Source organism: Poromitra crassiceps (genome assembly GCF_964638095.1).
Source record: "Poromitra crassiceps genome assembly, chromosome: 9".
Lineage (NCBI taxonomy): Eukaryota > Metazoa > Chordata > Actinopteri > Beryciformes > Melamphaidae > Poromitra > Poromitra crassiceps.
Window position 1 is genome coordinate 41,641,885 of NC_139630.1, and position 24,324 is coordinate 41,666,208.

The window sequence follows — 24,324 nt, forward strand, 5'->3', positions numbered from 1 at the left end:
GTGATGATGACAGAAGAGCCATTGTATAATTGCGGTGCTGATCCACTTATTCCTCAGTCATCATAACCTATAACACATGAACACATTATGCCTACTCTTAATATCGTGATGGCGCACCACTGGCAGATGCAGACAAAAATACAATGTTTTTAAAAATGCACACATTCACTGGGCAAAGTAAGAAAACTATAGCCTACTTCAACTTAACTTCTATCATCAGTATATAAATGGGAGCTAGGACTGTCTGTCTGTTACTCTGTCCCACTGTGACATCAGTGATGCCATAAATCCCAGTGATATATGTGGCATCATGTGATGTCATAATTCCCACTGTGACATCATCAGTGATCAGTGATGTCACAAAAAAGAAGCAGTTGCCAGCTCCAGGACACGTGATGCAGCATCCCTGAAGTATGCCATCAAGGAGCAGCCAGGGCGAGGCCGCACAGCGAATAAAGATCTCTCTTAACCATTTGTTAATGTGGGTTCTTGGAATGATGGTTTTGTGGATGTGAATGATAAATGTGCACAGCCTTGAATATTTTCAACAAAATCTGAGTTTACTTAGTTCTTTAACAATTACAAAAACTTATTTTGATGACATTTCTGACAAAAGATGTTACTGGATGCTTGTACTGCCAGGAGGAACATTCTAGTGTCTCCAGAGGCTTCAACTGGTCTCAGGGTCCTTATACAGTATATGTTCTGCACAGTGCTCAAAATACAACTCTTTTCATAAAAGGTCATGTTTTCAAAACCCATGTCATAAGGACGTTTGTAAGGACTTCTAACATACCAAAATATCAGTTTGTATGTGTTGAAAACATGTCAGCCTGTATATGTGCTGTGTACAACTTCATTTAAGTACGTGTGTGGATATTGGATGCATCTTCAGGGCAAAAGATGACCACAGGATACAGATCATTCACCATCTTGACAACTGCTTGGAGACTGGTCTGAGGCGGTCTCTCACCAGTCTACAGCTGAGCAGTGTACAGAGCAATGTGTGCCTCTGTCACAGGCCATCATGGACAAATTTGGACTATAGTACTAAATTGTATTAAACCACATAAATCCAGCAGATCAGACTAATCATTCTTCTTCACTTGTTGCCTTATGTGTTGGGTATAAATTAAAACTATGCCATATGAGAAAAGGGTAATTATTTTATTGTTCATTTCTCCACAAAATACAAAGTGATCCAATACCACTTGACCAACATTCCCCAACATTCCCTCTTGGATAAACAGTTTGGTCAGAAACTAGTACAGTAAATGAAATCACTGGCTGAGTTAATGCAATTATCCTTTCTTACCAAAAAAAGACAACTCAAATGTAAACATCAAGTCACACAGAAATAAGAACATAATACTGTATGAACGGAGTAAGACTCAAGACAGTGGAAGGATGATTAATAATGTTGACCTAAGAAGATGATTGTTCTATGGCCAGTTTTATTTACAGTAAAAAAAAACCTGCAATGTTAAAGAGGGTATACCCGTCAGCTAAGCTGCTCGCAGTGTGAAGAGTGACCCGTCAGCTAAGCTGCTGGCAGTATGAAGAGTGGCTTTTTTAGCCAGGTACCAACAGATTCATGTTTGAACACATACATAAAATGATCACTACCAATAATCATACCATGTCTGTGTTCTAATAGAGTACCACAGGAATGAGTCAGGAAGTAGCACTTCCGGTTCGTACATGTAAAAGGCAATGGGATTTTTGTATGGGGATTTCGGTTAAATGCATGAAATAAGGTCTGTGGTTAACAAAAGTTTGACGCTACACATACAGTGTTGGCACTCCTAAAACAAGTTTGAAATGCATCTTCTTATTTTTTTAATGATGCAAAATGTCCATTAGATGTCAGGCCTGTATTTTCTTAAGCACTCTTCCTCTCATTCTTTTTTGACTGTCCATTTTAATCTATTTTACATGTAAAAAAAATATATATATATATATAATAATAATATAATATATATCTTGTTATTCTTTACTCTTTCCGGCATATGTGAATATGTAAATATTTATATTCCTCTGTGTGGTATTTGTATGAGTCACTAGTACCGGTACTTCTCTGTAATTGTACATATGAATGAGTCATGTGCAGACAAAATATCTATTGCAAAAATAAATTAACAAATAACTTTCTGGATACTCATGTGAATTTCTTAACCCTGCAGAGGAATAGAAAATGTTTACAAGGACCACTTTTATGACTTTTTAAGCGTAAATGCAATTTTCAGAAAAAGCTTAAAAAGTCATAAGAGTGGTCCTCGTTTGTGAAGATTATCTTGCTCAACACAAAACTTTGCTGTTAAATCAACTTTTGTTAACCACTTATTTCATGCATTTAACCGAAATCGCCATACAAAAATCCCATTGCCTTTTCCCCCCATGAACCAGCATGGTGGAGATTTCTGGGTGAGCCTACAAAAATACATCATTCCTGCAGTACTGACATCAGCGTCCCCTCTTTTGCTCATCCAAGCCGATCCGGATGATGGGGTCTGCTGACCATCTCAAAAAACTAAAGGAGATTCTTGAGTGCTTAACGCTAATCCCCAACAGATTATTATCATCAATTATTCCGTTAACAAGTGGGGTGGGTGAGGAATGTAAATTCTCTGTACCCTTTCTCGAACAAGGTGTCTGCAAGCTTTGTCAAGTTCAATTTAAGACGTTTAATGCCAGTTATAATGAAATAAGATTAATTTTGCAACTGCTTGAAAAGGAAAGCAATTACAGACCTAGACTGATGTCTCAGTGCGCAATAGTACTACTGCATTTTTACAAACGTTATGCCTCAATTTAGGTATAAAAAAAAAAGCGTTGAATATAGAGTACCGCAGGAATGAGTCCGAAGACCTGCCTGAGACCCGGATGTTAGCAGGTTCCCTTGTCTGAAAGTCAATGGGATTTTTGTATGGGGATTTTGGCTAAATGCATGAAGTAAATTCTGTGGTTAACAAAAGTTTATGAAACAGTGCACTTTGTGTTCAGCAAGATAATCTTCACAATCACAAATACAAATGAGCAACACTTTTATGACTTAAATGTGATTTAAAAAAAATTTGATTTTCAGAAAACACTTCAAAAGTCATAAAAGTGGTCCTCATTTGTCAAGATGATCTTGCTGAGCACAAAGTGTGTGGTTTCAGAAACTTCTGTTAACCACAGACCTTATTTCATGCATTTAACCAACATCCCCACTTCTGGGTTGGCCTACAAAAATACGTCATCTCTGCGGTACTCGTGTGTTCGGATGCCATGATTGAAGACTGTTTCAGGAGCTGCAGACACCCTGGCTCAACCCTGGTCTTTACCCTAGAGGAGGAGTGTGATGGTGCCCCCTAGAGGAGGAGTTTGATGGTGCGTGTGCATCCCTCTATCTGCCCAGCACGGTGGCCAGCAGAGCCATTCGGATGTACATGCCATTCTCTGCCTGCCGGAAGTACGCTGCCCGGGGGTCCGTGTCCACCTCCGCACTGGGGAAAAAAAAAAAAAAAAAAGCAAGAGATAAAAGGGGTTAAAAAGGCTCTCCTGTAGCAGAATGCTTAATTAATGGATGATTTTTTTAAGAGATCAGATTAACTTTACTGCAGCAGCTTAATAGTAATAGTAGAGAATATTATACAATATGACAATCTACAAAAAATGGAGAGATTAGAGATATATATACAAAACTTAGGGATGCACCGATGCCACTTTTTCAGACCAAGTACAAGCACTTACATTTTGGTAATCACCGATACAGAGTAGCGATAGGAGTACTTAATTAGGGGTCGACCAATATGTTTTTTTTTTATGCCTGAGTTTAAGCATATCGTCACGGCTGATGAAAACCACTTAACTCCATTGTTTATGATTTATATTTTTTTACTATAGATGGAATATCCATTCTCCTCTACCTACTGACGTCTAAATAACCAATGAAAACATGTTTTATTGGGTAATCTATTTAACACTTATCACCATTGGATGCTAGAGCTCCCAATCACACTGCCTATGTGACAGCAGAACCTCCATGCTCCTCTCCTACCTCATGAGGACTTACACGGAAAGCCGGCACCGTGAGGCATGAACCGAATGCCGCTGTGTGTTTCTGGCTTGGTTTTGTTCGTTTCTGGCATCATCTGACGTAAATTGTTCAATAAGGTGTTTTCGGGTTGTCCCTGGGCTGCAAACTCATTTAAACTAGGCAAATCGAAGTGGATTCTGATGAGAATAATGTTTATGTTAGTGAGAGGCTGCTGGAGCCTCTCTCTCGGCTTGAGAGCCGCCCGCGGCCCCGCTGCCAGAGGAGCAGCGCTGCATGCCCGTGCGCTCCATAAGGGTTGCAGCCATGCGAGGCTGCTCACTCTGGGAAAAAGTGCGTCAAACTCGGACTGATAATCCTGTAACATAATTTGAGTTTATTCAGGTAAGATATGAATCATGTAATGACACATTCAGCAAGAAACTGTCTATAATGAAAACGTGCCAACTTTGATGACGTGGTGTTCAGTATTTTAAGAGCACAGTTTTTTTTAAGTTCCTGAAAACTTGCCCTTTTGGAGATGCGTGGTTTTGAACACATCATGATCGCCCAATAGTCATTTAACGACTGGTCGAGCCTCACCTGATCTCATTGACTCTGGGTAGTGGACTGATAGAGCCTTACCTGATCTCATTGACTTTGGGTAGTGGACTGATCGAGCCTTTAATTACCTGATCTCATTGACTCTGGGTAGTGGACTGATCGAGCCTCACCTGATCTCATTGACTCTGGGTAGTGGACTGATCGAGCCTTTAATTAGCTGATCTCATTGACTCTGGGTAGTGGACTGGTCGAGCCTTACCTGATCTCATTGACTCTGGGTAGTGGACTGATCGAGCCTTTAATTACCTGATCTCATTGACTCTGGGTAGTGGATTGATTGAGCCTTACCTGATCTCATTGACTCTGGGTAGTGGACTGATCGAGCCTTTAATTACCTGATCTCATTGACTCTGAGTAGTGGACTGATCGAGCCTTTAATTAGCTGATCTCATTGACTCTGGGTAGTGGACTGATCGAGCCTTTAATTAGCTGATCTCATTGACTCTGGGTAGTGGACTGATCGAGCCTTACCTGATCTCATTGACTCTGGGTAGAGGACTGATCGAGCCTTTAATTACCTGATCTCATTGACTCTGGGTAGTGGACTGGTCAAGCCTTACCTGATCTCATTGACTCTGGGTAGAGGACTGATCGAGCCTTTAATTAGCTGATCTCATTGACTCTGGGTAGTGGACTGATCGAGCCTTACCTGATCTCATTGACTCTGGGTAGAGGACTGATCGAGCCTTTAATTACCTGATCTCATTGACTCTGGGTAGTGGACTGATCGAGCCTTACCTGATCTCATTGACTCTGGGTAGTGGACTGGTCGAGCCTTACCTGATCTCATTGACTCTGGGTAGTGGATGCATGACGACCATCTTCCTCTTGGCTGAGGTCATGATGTGAGGCGTGAGGATGAACTGGCCAAAACACTGAGGAAGAAACACCAGAGAAGACATACATGAGGTATTTGAAACAACCTGGAATAAAAACACCAATACAGAAGCCTAAAGAGCGTTCAATGGGGCAGTTAAGCATAACAATTGTGCATTTAGCAATAAAAGCATATACTGTAATTTGTTACACATATAGCCAAAGGCATTCCAAAACACTGGCTCCAGTGTTGACTGACATCTCCAACACCTCATTGGAGACATGCCATGTTCCAACCTGCTTCAAGACCTCAACTATTATCCCCATCCCCAAAAAGACAAGGCCCATGGCACTTAGAGGCCATTTACACCTGGCATTAACATGCGTTTTCTGCCATCAGATTGCAATTAGATTGTGCTTGACCACTTGAAAGTACAGGTGTAAACACCCCCAAGACACATCGAAGAAGGATTGCAATCTGATCGGCCAGACCACCTCCAGACGTGGTCAGGGATGCATTGTGTACACATTGAACACAACTGTAAATGCAATGTGTCCTCTCAATCTGGATACAGCAACTGTATCCGGATTGAGAGTACACCCATTTTGGGTGATCAAATTGCCATCAGATTGCAATCTGATCACCCAAAACGCATGTCAACGCCAGGTGTAAATGAAATCAGGCTAATGTGGTCAAGCACAATCTGATTGCAATCTGATGGCAGAAAACACATGTTAATGCCAGGTGTAAATGGCCTTATAGACTAATGAAGTCCTTCAAGCACCTTGTTCTGTTCTACCTAAAATCCATCATGGACCCACTCATTGAGCCCCTGCAGTTCGTCTACAGAATCAACAGGTCTATAGACGATGCCATAAACATGGGATTATTTTAGCTAAATTGCCCTACTACTATTTCCATCTAATGTGCAGAGAAGCAGTGAGAGCAGCTGGTAACAGAAGTGTGCTTGCTTACGGCTTTGTACTCCTCCTCTGACGCAAACCTTTCCTTCTGGATCCTGGTCATGTAGAGGACGTCTGTGTCAGGCAGGGCTTCCTCGATGCTCTCAAACTCCTCCTGCAAGATGGATCCTCATCACTATTCTGTACATACAGCATCTCTCAAATCTGTCTCTAAGTATCCAAGAAGCTCCTTTTTTCTCTTTTCTGGTACATACACCGTTTGAATGACCGAGGTAGTCCTGCAATGGGTCAGAACGACGTATCGTTCTGCAGCCTTGAGAGGCCGTGGTTTTACACTGATTGTCCGCTCTGCACTGTGCTTTAGAACAGCCATTAACGTTGCAAAATCAGTGTAAACCTCGGCCTCGAGGAGTTTATTGCTTGTATAAAATGGTTACTACATATACTGTAGCTGGCTAGGTTTCATAAAATAAACACACAGCAACAAACACCATCATCCTTGGCAGTGCCCTGCAACCAGCCTGCTACTGTCAGTTGCTTTAAAAGCATCAGTGGTCTCAGTTTAATGTAAACTGCCCTATGTAAAGGATGTGTCATTGGCTCCTTTTAACACACATTTCAGAAAAATCGCTCTTCACGATAATAGATAGAGCAATGGCCTTTGTGACCTGGCATGTGGCCTTGTGCCCTAAAACAAATTGACGCCGAAAGCCAAAATGGCCTTGCCCCTAAAACGCCAAAATTGCCATCCTGTAGCACGCCCAAATCCTTTATAATGAAAGAAGCAAGGACATCTTGTTTTACACAAAGTGCAACCTTTAACTCATTGAGTGCCAGCCACTTTTGGAGAACGGATGCTCCCAGTGCCAGAGTTTCAGAGCGTTTTCAGTGATTTCTCGAGGCCCACAGAATATTGTGTGATATTACTATGTAAACACTGAACACGCACAAAGAACGATGAGACTCTATTCTATCATCTGCAAAAAAAAGTTTATTGATCCCATTTTCCGTTCTTTAGTTATGAGCCGGAGAAGATAGCTTGATTCATCCAAAAACAGCAATTTTTTTCTAGAAGCTGAGATAATTGGCCTTTTGTGAAATTAAACATTTCAAGCACATCACTGACTCTGAAGCTAATCTTTTCTAATGTAGTCACACCTCAAAAATAATTTCCTTCAATAAAACAGTGAAGGCCAGGGAATTCTGTTTGGCAGAATAATATTTTTTAGCTACAACCAGCAGCGCTGGCCCCTGCGTGCGCTGCTGGTTGCAGCTTCTTGCTGGTCTTGATTTGCTGCTGGTGGGCATCGGATATTCTGGCTTGCGTTTGTCAATCCTGTCCTGCTGCCTGGGTCTGTCTGGGTGTTGTGTGCTGCTCTGCGTGCCCCCCCCCCGCCCCGCCCCGCCTCGCCTCGCCTCAACTGCACACTCCTCCTCCTGTCTGTGGTGGCTCTCTGCTGAGTTTGCTGTGCGCACAGTGAAGGGTGCTCGACATCGTGCTTTTTTACAGCGTTCCGCGTGTGTTTGTCACCGGCAACGATGCTTCCAGTTGAGAATAATAACAACTCCACGGTGTGGATGTGCGGATGTGCTGTCGCAACCGACACGGAGCGGCTCAATTGTGGGAGCAGATTGGCTGCTGCAGGCACAGCTGCAGTAACGTGCTTCAGCATATCGATGCATACGGATGCGATGCGATTTCCGTTTCCATAACGACTTCTTCTTTGTTTTTTCCTTGCCTTTCTGTTATGTGGAGAGCACTGTCGCCACCTAAGGGTTCTGTAAAATAGGTTATAGACCTCCAATAGCTACTATAGTTGTACAGGAGCTGCGGAAGGCTTTGATCGACGTCCCACCGTCAAAAAACGCATTGGACGTCGAAGGACGTCCGTGGCACTCTACGTCACTATTTAATTGGACGTCGAAGGACGTCCATGGCACTCAATGAGTTAAGGTGCTCTGAAGGCAAAAGATGGCCCTAGTCCTGATACTTGATAATCATGAAAGAAAACACTTTAGGTCCAAAAAAAAACCAAAGTAGGCCACTGGAGCACACGGATCCTTTTTGAAAAACTTTATTGAAAAACTAACGTTTCGACGCCATGCGTCTTCATCAGAGTTGTAGAACAATGAGCAAACTTTTCATATTTATAACCTCCCTCTAATCAAAGCCAATCCAGTCCAGGCTGGAGAGGGGGGGGGGGGGGGGAGGTGAGAACAAGCTTAATTGACAGAAATGATAATTCATTTAGAGTAATATTCTACAAGAAACCAAATACATTTTCCATAAAGACAGATTTACAGTGATATGTAAATAGTAATAAGTTAATCACAATAATAATAAAACCCCCATAAAAGCCATCAACAAAATAAAGTTTTATTATAAGGATGTTGATGTTGACTTGATAATCATATCTTGGTATTTTGCTAAGCCCTACGCCCCTACCTGCTTGATGCCCTTGGAGGCCACGTAGGTGATGATCTCGGGGGGCATGTGGAGGTCTCTGGGGGCCACGTAGCGCAGGCTGATGCGGTACTGAGTCAGCAGCTTGGCCAGGGAGTGCACTGTACGCCCATGCTTCAGATCGCCCACCATGGTTATCTGACAGGGACCACACAGAGAAACAGCAAACAGGAAGTTACTGCACAGACGTCTGGAGCTTACCTGAAATTATGTGGCAGAATAAAAATACCAATGTCAGTTCAGCTGAAGACTCGATCGAGAGAAAATTAATCGCCAACTATTTTTCATAATAGATTGGGCTCATTTTTTATGAAAAAAATTATCTCATTCCAGCTTCTTAAATGTGAATATTTTCTGGGTTCTTTAGTCTTCTATGACAGTAAACTGAATATCTGGTTTGTGGACTGTTGGTCAGGAAAAAAGAAGACATTTGAGGATGTCATCTTGGGCTTTGGGGGAAAAGTGATTGACAATTTTCACCATTGTTTGACATTTTATATATCAAACCAGTGTTTCCCATACATAAAGGAATTTGTGGCGGGACACTAATCAATTAGTTGACATTTTATAGACCAAACGACTAATCAATTAGTCGAGAACAACAACTAATGGAAAGATTAATGGATAATGAAAATAATAGTTAGTTGCAGTGCTAGTTGACAGTATGTCTCCACTGCTTTGTGCTGTGTTTACAGCATGTCTCCACTGCTTTGTGTAGTATTTACAGTATGTCTCCACTGCTTTGTGCTGTGATTACATCATTACAGCATGTCTCCACTGCTTTGTGCTGTTTACAGCACGTCTCCACTGCTTTGTGCTGTGTTTACAGTATGTCTCCACTGATTTGTGCTGTGTTTACAGCACGTCTCCACTGCTTTGTGCGGTGTTTACAGCACGTCTCCACTGCTTTGTGCTGTGTTTACAGCACGTCTCCACTGCTTTGTGCTGTGTTTACAGCACGTCTCCACTGCTTTGTGCTGTGTTTAAAGCACGTCTCCACTGCTTTGTGCTGTGTTTACAGCACGTCTCCACTGCTTTGTGCTGTGTTTACAGCACGTCTCCACTGCTTTGTGCTGTGTTTACAGTATGTCTCCACTGATTTGTGCTGTGTTTACAGCACGTCTCCACTGCTTTGTGCGGTGTTTACAGCACGTCTCCACTGCTTTGTGCTGTGTTTACAGCACGTCTCCACTGCTTTGTGCTGTGTTTACAGCACGTCTCCACTGCTTTGTGCTGTGTTTACAGCACGTCTCCACTGCTTTGTGCTGTGTTTACAGCACGTCTCCACTGCTTTGTGCTGTGTTTACAGCATGTCTCCAATGCTTTGTGCTGTGTTTACAGCAGAGTCCTGCACAGGTCAAATTTTGCAAACCCGTACCCGCCCAGACCAAAGCATAAAAATGTTTGACAGGGTGGAAAGTAGCCTACTCCAATCTCTCCTCTTGCCTCTGCCTAACCAGACTGACTTCCGCCATCAACAGACACACTGCACATATCATGCACCAGATTACCGTGACTGTAAATTCAGTCTGAGCGCAACACAAAAACATACATGGCTCCTGCGTCGTTCTCAAGCACTGACCGCCCGCAGAAGTATAATTCTTTACCCGTTACACAAGCTTTTAACCGTTAACCGTCGGTACCCGACCCGTTGGTTGCAGCACTATGTCTCCACTGCTTTGTGCTGTGGCTCACCGTCATGCCGTTGACCGTGCCCAGCTCCTCTCTGATGGTGAAGACGTCCAGCAGGGCCTGGGTGGGGTGCTCGCCCACCCCATCGCCCGCGTTGATCACCGGCTTACGGCAGTGACGTGACGCAGTCTGACCACAGGGGGGCAGAAGAGTCACATGAACAATCAATAATTTTACCCAAAAATGAAAATTCTGTCATTATCTACTCTCCCCCACGCCGGTGGAAGGGTGACATTTTTTAGTCCACAAAACAGAACGACCACAGAACACCATTGCAGAATTCTCCTAAACAATTGAAGTGAATGGTGACCAACTTTCAAACATGGAGGGAAGGAAAAAGAATCCATACCAAGTTGACTTGGAATGTAATTTACATCGTGTTTTAGTTGAAATCTGCACTGTAGCCAGGTGGACCAACAATGTGAGGTACAGCTACTGTAGCCTGCTACAGTAAAGACTTCAGCTAAAAACGGTGTAAATGACATCTTTTCAAGTCAACTGGGCATCTCAGGGCTTGTGGAGATTTGGGTTATGCCAGCTGAGCAGTATGGAGCCATTTTTTTCCTTTCCTTTCCTTTTATTTTTTGAAAGTTGGACCCCATTCACTTCAATTGTTTAGGAGCATTCTGGAACAGTGTTTTTCTGTGAAACAGACCAAATGTTTTATGGAGTAAAAAAGGTCACCCGCCCTTCCGTCGGCATGGGGGTGAGTAGATAATGACTGAATTTTCATGTTTGGGGGTGAACTTATCCTTTAACAGAGAACTAGAGAAGCAAAGCATTATCAGTAAATCCATTAGTAATTTAGCAAAACTATGTTGGACACACCCAACATCACTGAAAGCACCTAACCCCAAACCTATGAAAGCCTTCAGCCCATGGCACACCAATCAAACATTCTACAACAAACACGGACAAATGATGTTTGTTTGGTGCCATGGCTGTCTGTCCTTGTTTGGAGATGTTTGGTCAGATTCCACAAGTTCAATCGTTGTTTGCCTGTGTTTAGCCCATGGCACACCAATCAAACATTATCCATGTTGGCAGCTGTTGGATAATGTGCAGTTGTTGGACGTTTGATTGGTGTGCCATGCCATGGGCTTTAGGGTATGCCCGAACCCTTAGCCCACCTCCACGGCCCCGGGTGTGGGATGTCTGAGCACCAGGACATCGGCGTAGCAGCTCATGGTCTGGACCGAGTCCCCCAGAGACTCTCCCTTCTGACTGGAGGACGTGGCCTCACTGAAGTGCACCACTGAGCCGCCCAGCCGCTGCATGGCCGCCGCAAACGAGCTGCTGGTGCGAGTGCTGACCTCGTAGAACATGGACGCCATCACCCGGCCCTGGACGGACAGAAGTTAGTTTAATGCCTAGTGACACACTACACCGCTTTTAGGCTGATTATAGCTGCAATTCGGCATAAAGTTCCATCTACATTTATTCTATTCTATAATTATAATAATCATGATAATAATAATAATAATAATCTTTCAAATTGTAATCTTTAAGTGTGTAATGTCCAGTGGTTTCAGTCTATCTACTCATGTAGTGATGTCATGTCTCCACCCTTACACTCCTTCCCAACAATAAACTAATGCCTCAAACACACTGGAGAAACACAGATGCTTTGCCTGAGTGGACGGGGTGCATGACAGAGGGCATTATGAGCAGTATGCAGACTTGCATGCCTCTCAATCACACATCTGTAAAGATGACCAACCTTTAGCAGGTCCAGGCTTCGCTCCTTCTGAACCATTAGACGCAAATTGTGGGCGACGTTGAAAAGGTGGGAGATCTGAAACCAGCATGCAAAGAGAAGATCATGGAAGCATGTGTCCATCACAACAGACTTCAAACAGAGGAGACTAGCATTCTAAACATACTACGTGTCATGATGTGCCATAGAGTTACATGTTGCAGTTAGCAGGGGATGTGTATTCAGATACTAAACATACTACATGTCATGTGCTATAGAGTTACATGTTGCAGGGGTGTGTATTCAGATACTAAACATACTACATGTCATGTGCTGTAGAGTTACATGTTGCAGGGGTTTGTATTCAGATGTGCTATAGAGTTACATGTTGGTTACCTGCTCCTTGCTGAACTGCCTGACAGACAGGATGTGCTGGCCCACCAGCGGGTGCAGCAGGGGGGAGGTCTGCAGCCCGGCGAGGTACTGTCCTGGCACGGCTTGGGGGGACAGCAGCCTGGACAGGGGAGGGGGAGGGGGGTGGCTGTACACCTCACTGCCAGTCGGGGGCACCATCAGCTCTACAGAGGGCACATGGATCAACTCCATCAATTACATCCAGGAAAAATTACATTTAAATATAAATAATTAAATAATAATAGTAAAATTATTATTACACTGTGTTGCTTTGACTACTGTTGACATGTCATAATGTAATAGCAAATGGTATTGCATTACCTTGTAATTTATTACATCAGCAGGCTATATTGAAATGTTTTACCCATTTGGAGGGATATTTTATTACAATTTACCAAATTATTACATTATCCAACACATTATCCAATTCTCAAAAAGTGTTCAGGTTTAAATCAAGTTTAAAGTAAGCAAAATAATAACAAGCATAAGCATTTAGTGCAAACATCCGCACAACGCAGCATTTCTACTAAAAGCGTTACGTTTACCAACCACTTACTTTCTTCTGGATGCTGAGGAGTTGAGATTAAATCTAGTAAAATGTAGAAAAATAATAAAATTGTTCTAATTAACTTTTCAATTGAAATAACATTAGGTATTAGTATTGCATTAGATATTACTAGGCTTAATCCATGTGCTATGTAGCTTTATATTTAGCATGCGCTTTATAGCCATCCATGCAAGCAGCGTCACAGAATGTAGTTTGGTGGAAGCGTAGAACAGGGTATCTGCAGGTTTCAGAGAGTTAAAATTAAGACTAGGGATGCACGATATATCGGCAATCATATCGGTATCGGCCGATGTTAGTCATTTTTTAACATATCGGTATCGGTCCGATGTTGCAATGTTAATATCGGTTATCGGTATCAGCCAAATTCTTCACATTGAGATGAAATAATGCAGTAAATCTATGATTTATGGGCTTTTACAAATGTTTTTGAAATAAAGAAATGCATTACTTTTTCAAATTCAGTGTGTTGTATGTGTTTTTCAGTATCTACACAATTTTATTATCATAGAAATGTGTTTTTATACAGATCATATCGACATCGGTAAATATCGGTTATCGGCCATAACAGCAATGTTAACTCATTCACTGCCAATATCTGACTGGCATTTTTGGCACAGGCCAAGTATTTCCATAATGTTTGGTCATCTTTCAAGACCCACAGTAAATTCTGTACTAGGACTACAGTGATGTCCAATACCTCGAAATGAAGATCTAAGTCTCTACTTTCACCCCCAAAAAGAAAGTTAGCTTTTAGCATGTTCTGTACTCTACTTATAACCCTTTTTATACACCCCATGTTCACCAAAAAAGCCTGTCTGGGAAGAGAAAAGGGAGAAAAAAGCATTTTTGTAAAAGGGCACAATCTCAGGCATAACTCACTCTCAATTCTTTTATTTTGAACTGTATTGACATCAGACATGTAAATATTATTCGTTAGGACACAAATGACAAAAAAAAAAAAAAATATATATATATATATATATATATATATACACACATGAAGTGCTTTTTTTTTACATTCAACAATACAGTTTACTCGGTGTGAGTGTGCAAACAGACAGACAGACAGACAGACACACCGACAGACAGACAGACAGACAGACAGACAGACAGACAGACACACACACACACACACACACACACACACACACACACACACACACACGATCCCCCTTTTAGATTTCTAACCCAACATAGGATAAGCAATAACCACGCCCTGTGGCGCTGGGATTGGCCAGGAGCAACACTGGAGGGCGAGCAGCCCAGCGATTTCATGAACGAGCTCTTGAGAAGGACAGCGGGCTGCTGTGAGTGCCTTCTGCCCGCTGCTGCCTAGCTGTTCCTGTGTTTATTTTGATTTGTTCTGGTACACCGTCCTCGTCCATGTCTCCCTGTCATATCTATGATCGTTCCCGTTTTCCCCTCGGCTATTCAACACGTCCTCACCGCCCTCGCAAACTGATCGATCATTTCCTCATTCCTCCGATGATCAAACACATCTCTTGATTACTTTCTCCCGTTTTCTCCTGGCTGGCACAGAGGAAGGCGATTCCAGCTCAGCGTTTCAATGGCGTTTCTCCTCTCTGCACAAGGAAGCGTTACCCGTTCTCTGCTTTTCCTCTAGCTCAATTTCAAAACAACAGCTGCGGTATGTGTTTGATCGCGTGCTGTCGGCTACCCTTTGAAGGCAGGGACCTGTGTCTGTGTGACAGGCTGCAGTTTGCTGCAGGCGCTGCACCAATAAAAACAAAAACACGTCAAACACGTCCTTGGCGGGGAAGGCCATTGCTGATAACACGTCAAAGACGTCATTGGCGGTGAAGGAGTTAATATCGGATATCGGCATCGGCCAAAATTTTCATATCGGTGCATCCCTAATTAAGACTTAAAAAAAAAAATATATATATATATATATATATATATATATATATATATATATATATATATATATATATATATATATATATATATTTAAGTTAAGTTAGTTAAGTTAACAAGCACGGTGGCACAGTGGTAGCGGTGTCGCCTCAGAGCTAAAAGGTCCTGGGTTCGATTCCCGCCTGGGACGCTGAGAGTGTGTTCCTCCGATGCCTTCAGCGCCTACGGCCCAGGTGAGCTAGCTTGTCGAAAGGGCCTGTCTGTGTGGAGTTTACATGTTCTCCCCGTGCTCCCTGGGGTTCCTCCATATATAACGCCCAAATAAAAACATGCAGAAGATCGTCATCTGACCAGCGGCAGTTGGAAGAAGTTGGTCCCCGGGCGCTTCACTGCAGCTGCGCACCGCTTCTGGCCTGACCATGGAGGAGGACGAGCCAGGATGTCAAACGCAGAGGACAAATTTCACAGCACCTCCAAAGCATGTGTGTGTAATGGCCGCCGTGCACGTGTGTGCATGCCACTGTGTTTGTGACAAATAAAGGCAGGGTTTGTTCATCCAGTTTAATCTTTCATGGTTTTTAAGACATTAAATTTAGGTAAATTAAGACTAGGGATGGGACAATGTATCAAAATTCAATATTGCAATAGAAAAACGTGCCAATGTGTATCATCGGGCAGAAACTTTAACTCTGAAATTAGCTCAGTTTTATTCTGCTGAAGTAGTCACAAATGAGAGACTCTTGCCCATCACAATTTCACAAGCTCTCCATCCAAACAATATTATTGTCACTAATGACATTTTTAAATTGTTTACATTCTATCAAGCCCAACACCATCACTAAAAAGATTTGTGGCTCAGAAATAAACAGAATTCTGCAGTCAAACTTTGTCATTGAATTATTATTTGTTAAATGGTGTGGTGGTTGTATTGAATCATGAACCCAATATCGCGTATTGAATGATATCATGCTATAAGCATACCGTCCCATCCCTGTTCATGACTCTCACAGACTTTGGAAGGACCTGCAGATACCCTGGTAAAGCTGACAGAGCTTCAGCAAACCTTGATCCATCGCCCTCCTCAAACATCTCTCCTTTGTGTCTTCAGCTGTTCAGAAGTTTAAATAGACAGCAGAGGGCACAGGAGTTAGGAGAAGGGATCAGCATCTGTACTATGTGTTGCACAGTGTACAAGTGTTGTGGATTATGATGGAGAAAGACCAATTTCTCCACCCACAGTAGCCTCAATATACCAGGATGCAATGCAACCACAAGACACGCCATTCCCGTATGGTACGCCCTCCTTTGAATGAAAGCAACAAGTTGACAGCCCTTCTCTGGGGTTGCCGAACGGCATTCTGGGCAACGCAGGAAACACCTCATCACAAAATAACTCTTGGAATGCATTGGACTAGGGGTGGGTGATATGACGATCTTAGATCTAGCTAGCCTTCCTCCCTGCCTTGGTGCAACCTCGTTTCTCTGAATTCACTCACTTTATTACCGCTGTCAAGCTGGCTGTGAGCCAAACACCTGAGTGATGGCCAGACAGGAGAAGAAATCTTTTTCAAATGTTCCACTCGACATCTTACTCCATCACTTTCCATATGCCGAGAAAAGCATGAGGAGTCCTTATCCAATCAGAATGGATTTCCGCAGGGGGGTGGTAAGAGGCCCCCGGGACTGACTAGGTCCATCCAGCCCGCAGTATAGATTAGACAGCTCTCTAATCAAGTAATGGTCTCCACAAGAGAACAGTCAATCTGCCATAATGAGACGCACGGCAGAACCCGGCGGGTTCTGCTGGCCCAGTGCCATGGGAAGAGTACAGAGACTCAGGGACGCATCTCAATAATCTAAAGTGGTTTTGTCTGCTTTCTCTGAGTGTCCTGACCAGTGGGCAAGCCCACCCCCTTCTCTCTGATGCTGCGGAAGTGAATTGAAAAGCTGTAGTTCCTCGAATGGCCACTATGCCCGACTTTGTAACAGGATTAAACATCTTTCGAGTGAGGGGCAAAACACGGTTTTGGTCTATATAGCTAATTTCACCTTTTCATAACAACTGTAGGAGGGTAATTCTTTATATAACTCGCCCGTTTGGAGTAAAATAGATTATAGAAAAGAGGGTGATTGACAGATTGCCTGTCCAGTGATCGCGCAGCTTGCCAATCACGGACCAATAGCAGGCAGAGCCGCGGCTCTGGGAAACCCATTCCCTCCCACTCTGCTGACGAAAAATCAAGATGGCGACGGCCAACGTTTCAACTCCAAACGGGAGACCAAGATCAATGGGATAGCTCTGTCCATATTATTTAGGTCAGTGGTCCTGACATTGCATTCTGACCACGGCGGGTTCTGCTGGCCCAGCGTCATGGGAAGAACCTGTTCCTGGTTTGTTATAAGTTGTATTTCAGTCTGATTTCCACTCCAGTTGGTCTGAAAAACATCATCTGAAGTTGGAAAATACATGCTTCACTCTTGTAAAATGATTTTTCTTTAAATTCCCTGACTTCCAAAGAGTATTTGTCAAATTCCCAGATTTTCCCTGCTTGGAATACACCTGTCAAAGTTCAGTGCAATTCCAGGAATCCCATGCCCAGGAATACTGATAGTGAATGCATTCAGATGTCAGTGAGAGTCTAGTCTCCTAAAACCTAAACCTTTGCACCAGCGCAGGGTACAAAGGGCCAACACTGCACAAAACAAGCATGATGTCACATGAAGATGTTATTACTCGTAGCAGACAAAACACAACTGCAGGCGCAGTTCACTGCAAACGACACACATCAGATGAGATCAAACCAGGATCTATGTTGATCAAGCCTCTGAGAGTACAGCCAAATTACTGATCAAGCTCCCTTCATTACCCCATCATTGCTGCAGTGCAATTTTGTATTATTTTTTGATGCAGAAGCAGAGGACATACAGTACAGCATGTTAATAGCTGTCCACTGATTTGAATAAAATGGTGAAATTCATTGAATAGCATATTTGGGTTACTGTCCTATTACATCTGTTTCAAAAGGTCACTACTGTGAAATATTACATTATATTATATTAGAATATACCTTTTCCGCCTGGAATTATTTTTAAGATGCTCATTTGATTTTGCTTAATAGTGTTGTAGAACAGAAGCTCCTGCACAACATCTCACCTTCTCTGGAGAATATCTTTTTTATTGGATGAACAGACGTTTCGGTCATCATCAAGTGTCACTTGATGAAGGTCTGCCGACCGAAACGTCTGTTCATCCAATAAAAAATATATTCTCCACAGAGAAGGTGAGATGGTGTGCGGGAGCCTCTGTTCTACTGGTTGTATCTTCCTCCCACGCACCTGTCACACACTTTGGTGTGCAGAAACTTTAGTCACTACGCTTAATAGTGTTGTAAAATATGATGCTGTATAATCACAATACTGTGAAGTACATTTTTCCTCACACCAATATCGTAAAACCTCAAACTTCAAGTCATCTGAAATAAAAACCCAAATATGAGTTTAACCTCTTCCTCTCAGAAGCATGAGCAGCATGGACCTGACTGAGTGGACGAAGTGGTGGATGTGTGTGGGTCAGACAGTACCTGGGGCCAGGCCGGGATCAGAGGAGCGGTGGATGCGGGGGGGCAGCATGTAGCGGGCGTCCCCGACCGTGCGGCGCGGGCTGGGGGCGCGCGCGCGTGGAGGGGTCGGACGGGTCCGCTCGGGGGTCTGACACACACACACACGAGGAAAACAAACACACACGGCAAAACACATGCTGGACGTCAGGGCAGAAGCCATGCTTCACATGTTAGGCAGACTAGTAGCAGCTGGGGAGTGACAGTCATACTAATCACAACACTATTATGATTTAAAGACCCCCTAAAGTCAAAAATCAGTTTATCTTCTTGTTCCTTCAGTTGGATGTTTGAGCTTCACTCTGCAGAATGATGTCTGTGCAGAGTTTGACACAAGAAGGCTGATTGTCTGATCTAGTAGAAGCTAGTAGTAAGCCTAAGTGAGTTGACTTTTGGACTAGGGACTAGGGCTAAACACTGGTATAATGTTATTTGCTTTGTGTCTGTACCATTGGGATGTCTTTAGCAGATTCAGGAGGGACGACGGTGGCACTGGGCCAAGTCTTCACATCCTCGCCATAACCTGGAGGTACCAAAACCTGACACAGAGAGAGAGAGGGAGGGAGAGAGAGAGGGCGAGCGAGAGAGGTAGAGAGAGAAAAAAACATTAAATTCATTGGAGGACAGAGGTGGAAAAGAGCAAACATTCAAGTAAATAGTAAAAAGTTATAATCAGGATGAAAACCAAAATTAATAAAATAAAATAAGGGTATAAGATCAAACGAAGATGGAGTCACGATAAAATATAAAAGACGTACAAAGACAATAGAAAGACAATAAAAGATGAAAGAGTAAAGATTAATCGATTAATGATTTTAAAGTGTGTAATAGTGTGTGTGTGTGTGTGTGTGTGTGTGTGTACTGACCTGTCCGTCGATGTAGGCCACCTCTCCTCGTAGGACCACACGGCGGACCTTACCCTTGACCTTGAGGCCCGTGAAGGGCGTCCACTTGGCCTTGGTGAACTGCATGGCCTGAGGAATCACCCACTCCTGTTCCAGATCCACCTGACCACACAGACAGCAAGCAGGGTTTAAATATGCTGACGAACACAGACAGCAAGCGGGGGTTAAATAGGCTAACGGGCACAGACAGCAAGCAGGGTTTAAATAGGCTGACGGGCAGAGACAGCGAGCCGGGGTTAAATAGGAAGTGTGATGATTGTTTTTATAGCGCGCCACATACAGAAGTAAGCGTATTAAGCGGTAATCCATCCTGATCATATGAACACATTCGGTTTCATTATGCAGATAAGTCTGGCCTCCAGCCCGCCCCCAGTGATTTTCAGAAATTACAAAGTCCACAGGCCAATCAGGGACCTGCCTCGGAGTTGACAACGTAACCGGCCAATCAGGGATACGGCTGGCAAAACAATAATGGCGGCTCCCGAAGCAACGAGCAGTAACATTAACGTTAGAGTAAACACAGCCGTAAGTGCAGTTATTGGAGAAAGAAACTCATTAACAACAATTAAACAATAACAGGAGTATGCACCAGCAAAGTTTCTTGACAGAAAATATGTTCTCGCTGTTCTTCCGAGTGGATTTGGATTGGACTGATTGCCTGAAGGATTACATTTGGCGATGCCGATTGGCTGAAGGAGTTGTCTGTCAAGGTAACTACTCCCACCCACTGAAATCACTGTAGGCAGATTGGAGTCCAGACTGATACGTAGAGCGAAACAGGATGTGAGATCACATTATCAGGATGGTTTTAATTAAGCTAGCCTAGAAGTGTGTACCTCCACGTAGGTGTTGTCCTGCGCGGGCAGGTTGAAGATCCTGCGCGGGTTGTCGTATAGACGTCTGATGATGTCATCCAGCGTGAGGCGGCCGTCGCTCACGGCAGTCAGCAGCAGAGGTAACATGGTCTCCAGGCCAGGGTAGCCCGGAGGAGGACAGGCACCGCTCTTCTCCTCTACAGAGTGGGGCGCTAACAACAGGAAGTACACACTTAATGGGGAGCTAACAACAGGAAGTACACTCTCAATGGGGAGCTAACAACAGGAAGTACACTCTCAATGGGGAGCTAACAACAGGAAGTACACTCTCAATAGGGAGCTAACAACAGGAAGTCCACTCTCAATGGGGAGCTAACAGGAAGGCAACTTTACAGTAACGATCAGTTGATTAAAGGTCCATTCTGTACGTTTTGGGAAGAAATAAATGTTTACAAAGTGTTTTTTATTACCAATGAGTGAATGCTCCATTACGTAACTTAAAAGATGAGCCCAGCTGCGTCTCTCTGCGTTCAGCCATTCCAATGTTATGCTGAATTCTATGAGCAGACTTCGGCTCCTCTCGGGTCACAATTTCCGGCAAATCTAACGGATGTGATGTTCTGCGCATTCACAAGCCTGCCTCTCAGCGCACACAGCTCTCTGTGCGCGCTCTCAGTTCTCTGAATTTTATGGTTTCTTTAGTCTTCTGACAGTAAACTGATTATCTTTGGGTTGTGAACTGTTGGTCAGGAAAAAATACTTTTTTGGGGCATATTCTGACATTTTATAGACCAAACGACTAATTAATTAGTCCAGTAAATAATCGACAGATTAATCAATAATGAAATTATTTGCAGCCCTAACTCACTGACAGACAGAATGACTGGTTACTGACCGTGGTCTGTGGCGAAGCAGTCTATGATGTCCAGGTTCTCCCAGAGAGCCTCCATGTCCTCGCGGGTTCCCAGCATGGGTCTGACCTGCGCCCGTCCCTCACCCATCTCCGCAATGTTGTCCTGGCACAGGAAGAGGTGGTGGGGCGCCACCTCACATGTCACCTGGATGCCCTTCTGCTTGGCAGCCCGAATGATCAGGATCTGAAAAGGAGACAAGATGATGACAACCTTTAATATAGTAAAGCAGATAAGTGAAAAATCCTTCAGAAATGTGGAAAGAAGCTCCAAAATGTGACTGAGTGTGCCTCCTGTGTGGTACTGTGAAAACACATTGCTGCATAATTTCTCACAATGACTGATATATTTGTGTTTAGGATAACCCTGACTATACTAACCTAAAAGTCAAATAGCTTAACACCTTGATTGCCAGCGACGAGTGTAGTCGTCAAACACAATCCAGCTGTTCACTGCCAGCGACGAGTTGACTCGTCAAAAAAAAACGATTTTTTTTTTTTGACGGTGGGATGTGCATCGAACCCTTTTACATCTCTTATATAGGTATTGGACGTGTACAACGTGTACAACCCATTCCACCGACCCACTAAGTGGTGACAGTGCTTTCCTGACTAGAGGAAGGCAAGCAAAAAGCAGTGTGACTGAAGCCATTCTCATGAAGGTGGATTGGCGAAGGCGCTTTCATTTCGCGCTGATTGCTGGCGGTGCGGGATTGCAGATTTGCATAGTGGATTGCGGGTGGGACACACTTTGAAACACGCAGCATAAATATGACCAGAATCGCAAAAGCTTCATCAAAGCCCTCAACCAAAACTCCAAGAAGCGAGCGAGTCTAACCAGACTTCCTCAAAGAGCGGCCGCACAGACAGGCTCACACCCGCACAGCAGCAGCAAAGCAAACTGGTGACAAGCGGGGACTGCCCCCTAGTCCGACACCAAATTGGAAACAAATCCCATTCTAAAAGGCTTTTAGAATGGGATTTTCAACCCATTCTTTTTTGTTTCTTTTTCGCTATAATTTAGAGTAATTTAATTTCTATTCAGAAATTTATTTGAGAGGTCGAGAGTATGAGAAAGTGCATTTGCAAAGGTAGGAAAGTGCTTGTGACATGGCGCTGCAGCGAAAAAGAACGCCCACAGGAGGGAGGAGTTGAGCAGAGGGAAGTTTACTGCTGTTATGGAGGAAATTACTGTTCAAAACTATTGTTTAGGTCTTACTGATGCCAAAAATGAATGGTTAAAGTGACTGTTCTATCGAATTTCACAAAAAGCCGTTTATCTCTAAATATTTTTTCTGATGCTGAAACCATGCTGTATTCAACTGCTAATGCTTACATAACTACTAACTCTACAAACTAACTCTTTTAGACAGAGAAAGCACACATTCTATTAGTTCTTTTTAGATGATTGGTGTTCACGAAGTCGTAACAGAAGAGAAACCTCGGCTCTTGTAAAATGAGCCTAGAATCCTCAAAAAAAACCCTGGCAGAAGCTATCTACAGCAAGAAAAAAACGGCTGGCAGTCAATGTGTTAAGTATCATTGGCTTAAGCTTAAGCCCACGGCACACCAATCAATCATTCTACAACAGACAGACAAACACTGATGTTTGTTTGGTGTGTCAAGGCTGTCTGTCCTTGCTTGGAGATGTTTGGTCAGATTCCACAAGTTTAATGCTGGTCTGTGTTTAGCCCATGGCACACCAATCAATCATTATGTTGGCAGTTGTTTGATTTGTGTGCCATGGGCTTTACTGTCATGCAGTACTGTCATGTAGTCACCCCCAAAAAGGCCCATTGTGAGGCAAAAAAAAGCCCTTTTACCTCCTCCTTCTTGGCAAGGTGGCAGATGTGGACGGGCCGCTGGTAGAGCTGGGCCACCATCAGGATGGCAGCCACCGTCTGCCTCTCAGCGTGGGCCACGATGGGGATGTGCTTGGGCCACTTCTCAAAGTGCTGCAGACAGAACCAGACAGGGAAGTTATTATGGTCAGAATAGAAAAGCGCTATATTTCAAAATGCTAAGTTCAAATATGTGACAGGCACTGCTGTTTTGGGTAACAAGTAGGCTAGGGTCATTTTCCTTTTCTTTTTTACAGATCATGAAAGTGCAGATTTTAAGCTTTCAAATACATTGAAATCTGAAAATAGTTGAAGATATGTTTATTTGAATGTTGGTACTCCTAAAAGCAACATTCAGAGGTAATTGCCCTGAAAGTTGGTCAACAAGCTTAGTTTGCTAAGCTTGTTCATTATAAGTATTTAGTGATCCTAAAACGGTTTGTTATATTAAGTGTGTTCAACATCTAAACGTGCGTAATAATCAGAATCACTTTTATTGCCACAGTAGGTGGTTACATACATTACATACAGTATAAAGAATTTGACTATAGTGTTTTTCTTTTTTCAAAAAACCTTTTATCTTGATTTGTTCGATTTCATGGTTGCCTACTTGTAAAAATAAAAATAAAAGTCCAAGTCCATGCTGGACCCACCTCCATCCAGAGAGAAAAGTTTACAGAATGAGAAAAAGTCCATGCTGGACCCACCTCCATCCAGAGAGATACGTTGTCCATCTTGAGGGTGGAGTAGGTGTCGTTGAGGTACATCTTGAGGCCAGCGGCCTGGCTGGCAATGGCTGGCAGGACGCTGGCGTTATCTGATGCCGCGCCCAGATACAGGGCGTAGTCACACCGGCAGCCCGCCTTAGCAAGCTACACACAGCAACAAAACACCAGATACATTTTCACTTCACTTAACTTCTCTCAGATAATAAATCGAATCACCAATTTGAACACTAATAGAATACTAGTCACTAATCACTAATTACAACTTCCACATTTCAAGTTAATTGGATTCTTTATGAGATTCCTGTATTGTCCCATTGTGCCAAGGAAACACTTGATTCCATAGGCCTTTTCGGAAACCCTCGGTAATGCTTTTTTCCCCGTTAATGTTTTGCTTGCAACTGTGTTGACCCTTTT

The 24,324-nt window shown here is 43.3% G+C and overlaps 1 protein-coding gene across 2 annotated transcripts in view; it reads right to left on the bottom strand.

The window, feature by feature from the left end:
- Positions 1 to 1,178: 1,178 nt before the first annotated feature.
- The window catches only part of cad (carbamoyl-phosphate synthetase 2, aspartate transcarbamylase, and dihydroorotase), a gene marked incomplete at its 5' end in the record, with an annotated part of 65,175 nt that continues 42,029 nt past the window's right edge, over positions 1,179 to 24,324 (bottom strand). Inside the window, 16 exons of one of the 2 annotated variants that reach the window (XM_083643474.1) lie at positions 1,179 to 3,488; positions 5,423 to 5,517; positions 6,435 to 6,536; positions 8,829 to 8,984; positions 10,542 to 10,667; positions 11,669 to 11,881; positions 12,259 to 12,333; positions 12,631 to 12,812; positions 16,158 to 16,202; positions 18,676 to 18,802; positions 19,161 to 19,250; positions 19,578 to 19,718; positions 20,453 to 20,643; positions 21,327 to 21,528; positions 23,165 to 23,296; positions 23,890 to 24,054. In XM_083643474.1, coding sequence (XP_083499600.1) covers positions 3,389 to 3,488; positions 5,423 to 5,517; positions 6,435 to 6,536; positions 8,829 to 8,984; positions 10,542 to 10,667; positions 11,669 to 11,881; positions 12,259 to 12,333; positions 12,631 to 12,812; positions 16,158 to 16,202; positions 18,676 to 18,802; positions 19,161 to 19,250; positions 19,578 to 19,718; positions 20,453 to 20,643; positions 21,327 to 21,528; positions 23,165 to 23,296; positions 23,890 to 24,054 — 2,142 coding nt within the window. In that variant the 3' untranslated portion in view covers positions 1,179 to 3,388. The remainder of the gene's footprint in view (positions 3,489 to 5,422; positions 5,518 to 6,434; positions 6,537 to 8,828; positions 8,985 to 10,541; positions 10,668 to 11,668; positions 11,882 to 12,258; positions 12,334 to 12,630; positions 12,813 to 16,157; positions 16,203 to 18,675; positions 18,803 to 19,160; positions 19,251 to 19,577; positions 19,719 to 20,452; positions 20,644 to 21,326; positions 21,529 to 23,164; positions 23,297 to 23,889; positions 24,055 to 24,324) is intronic. The other variant, XM_083643475.1, reaches the window with a different exon arrangement.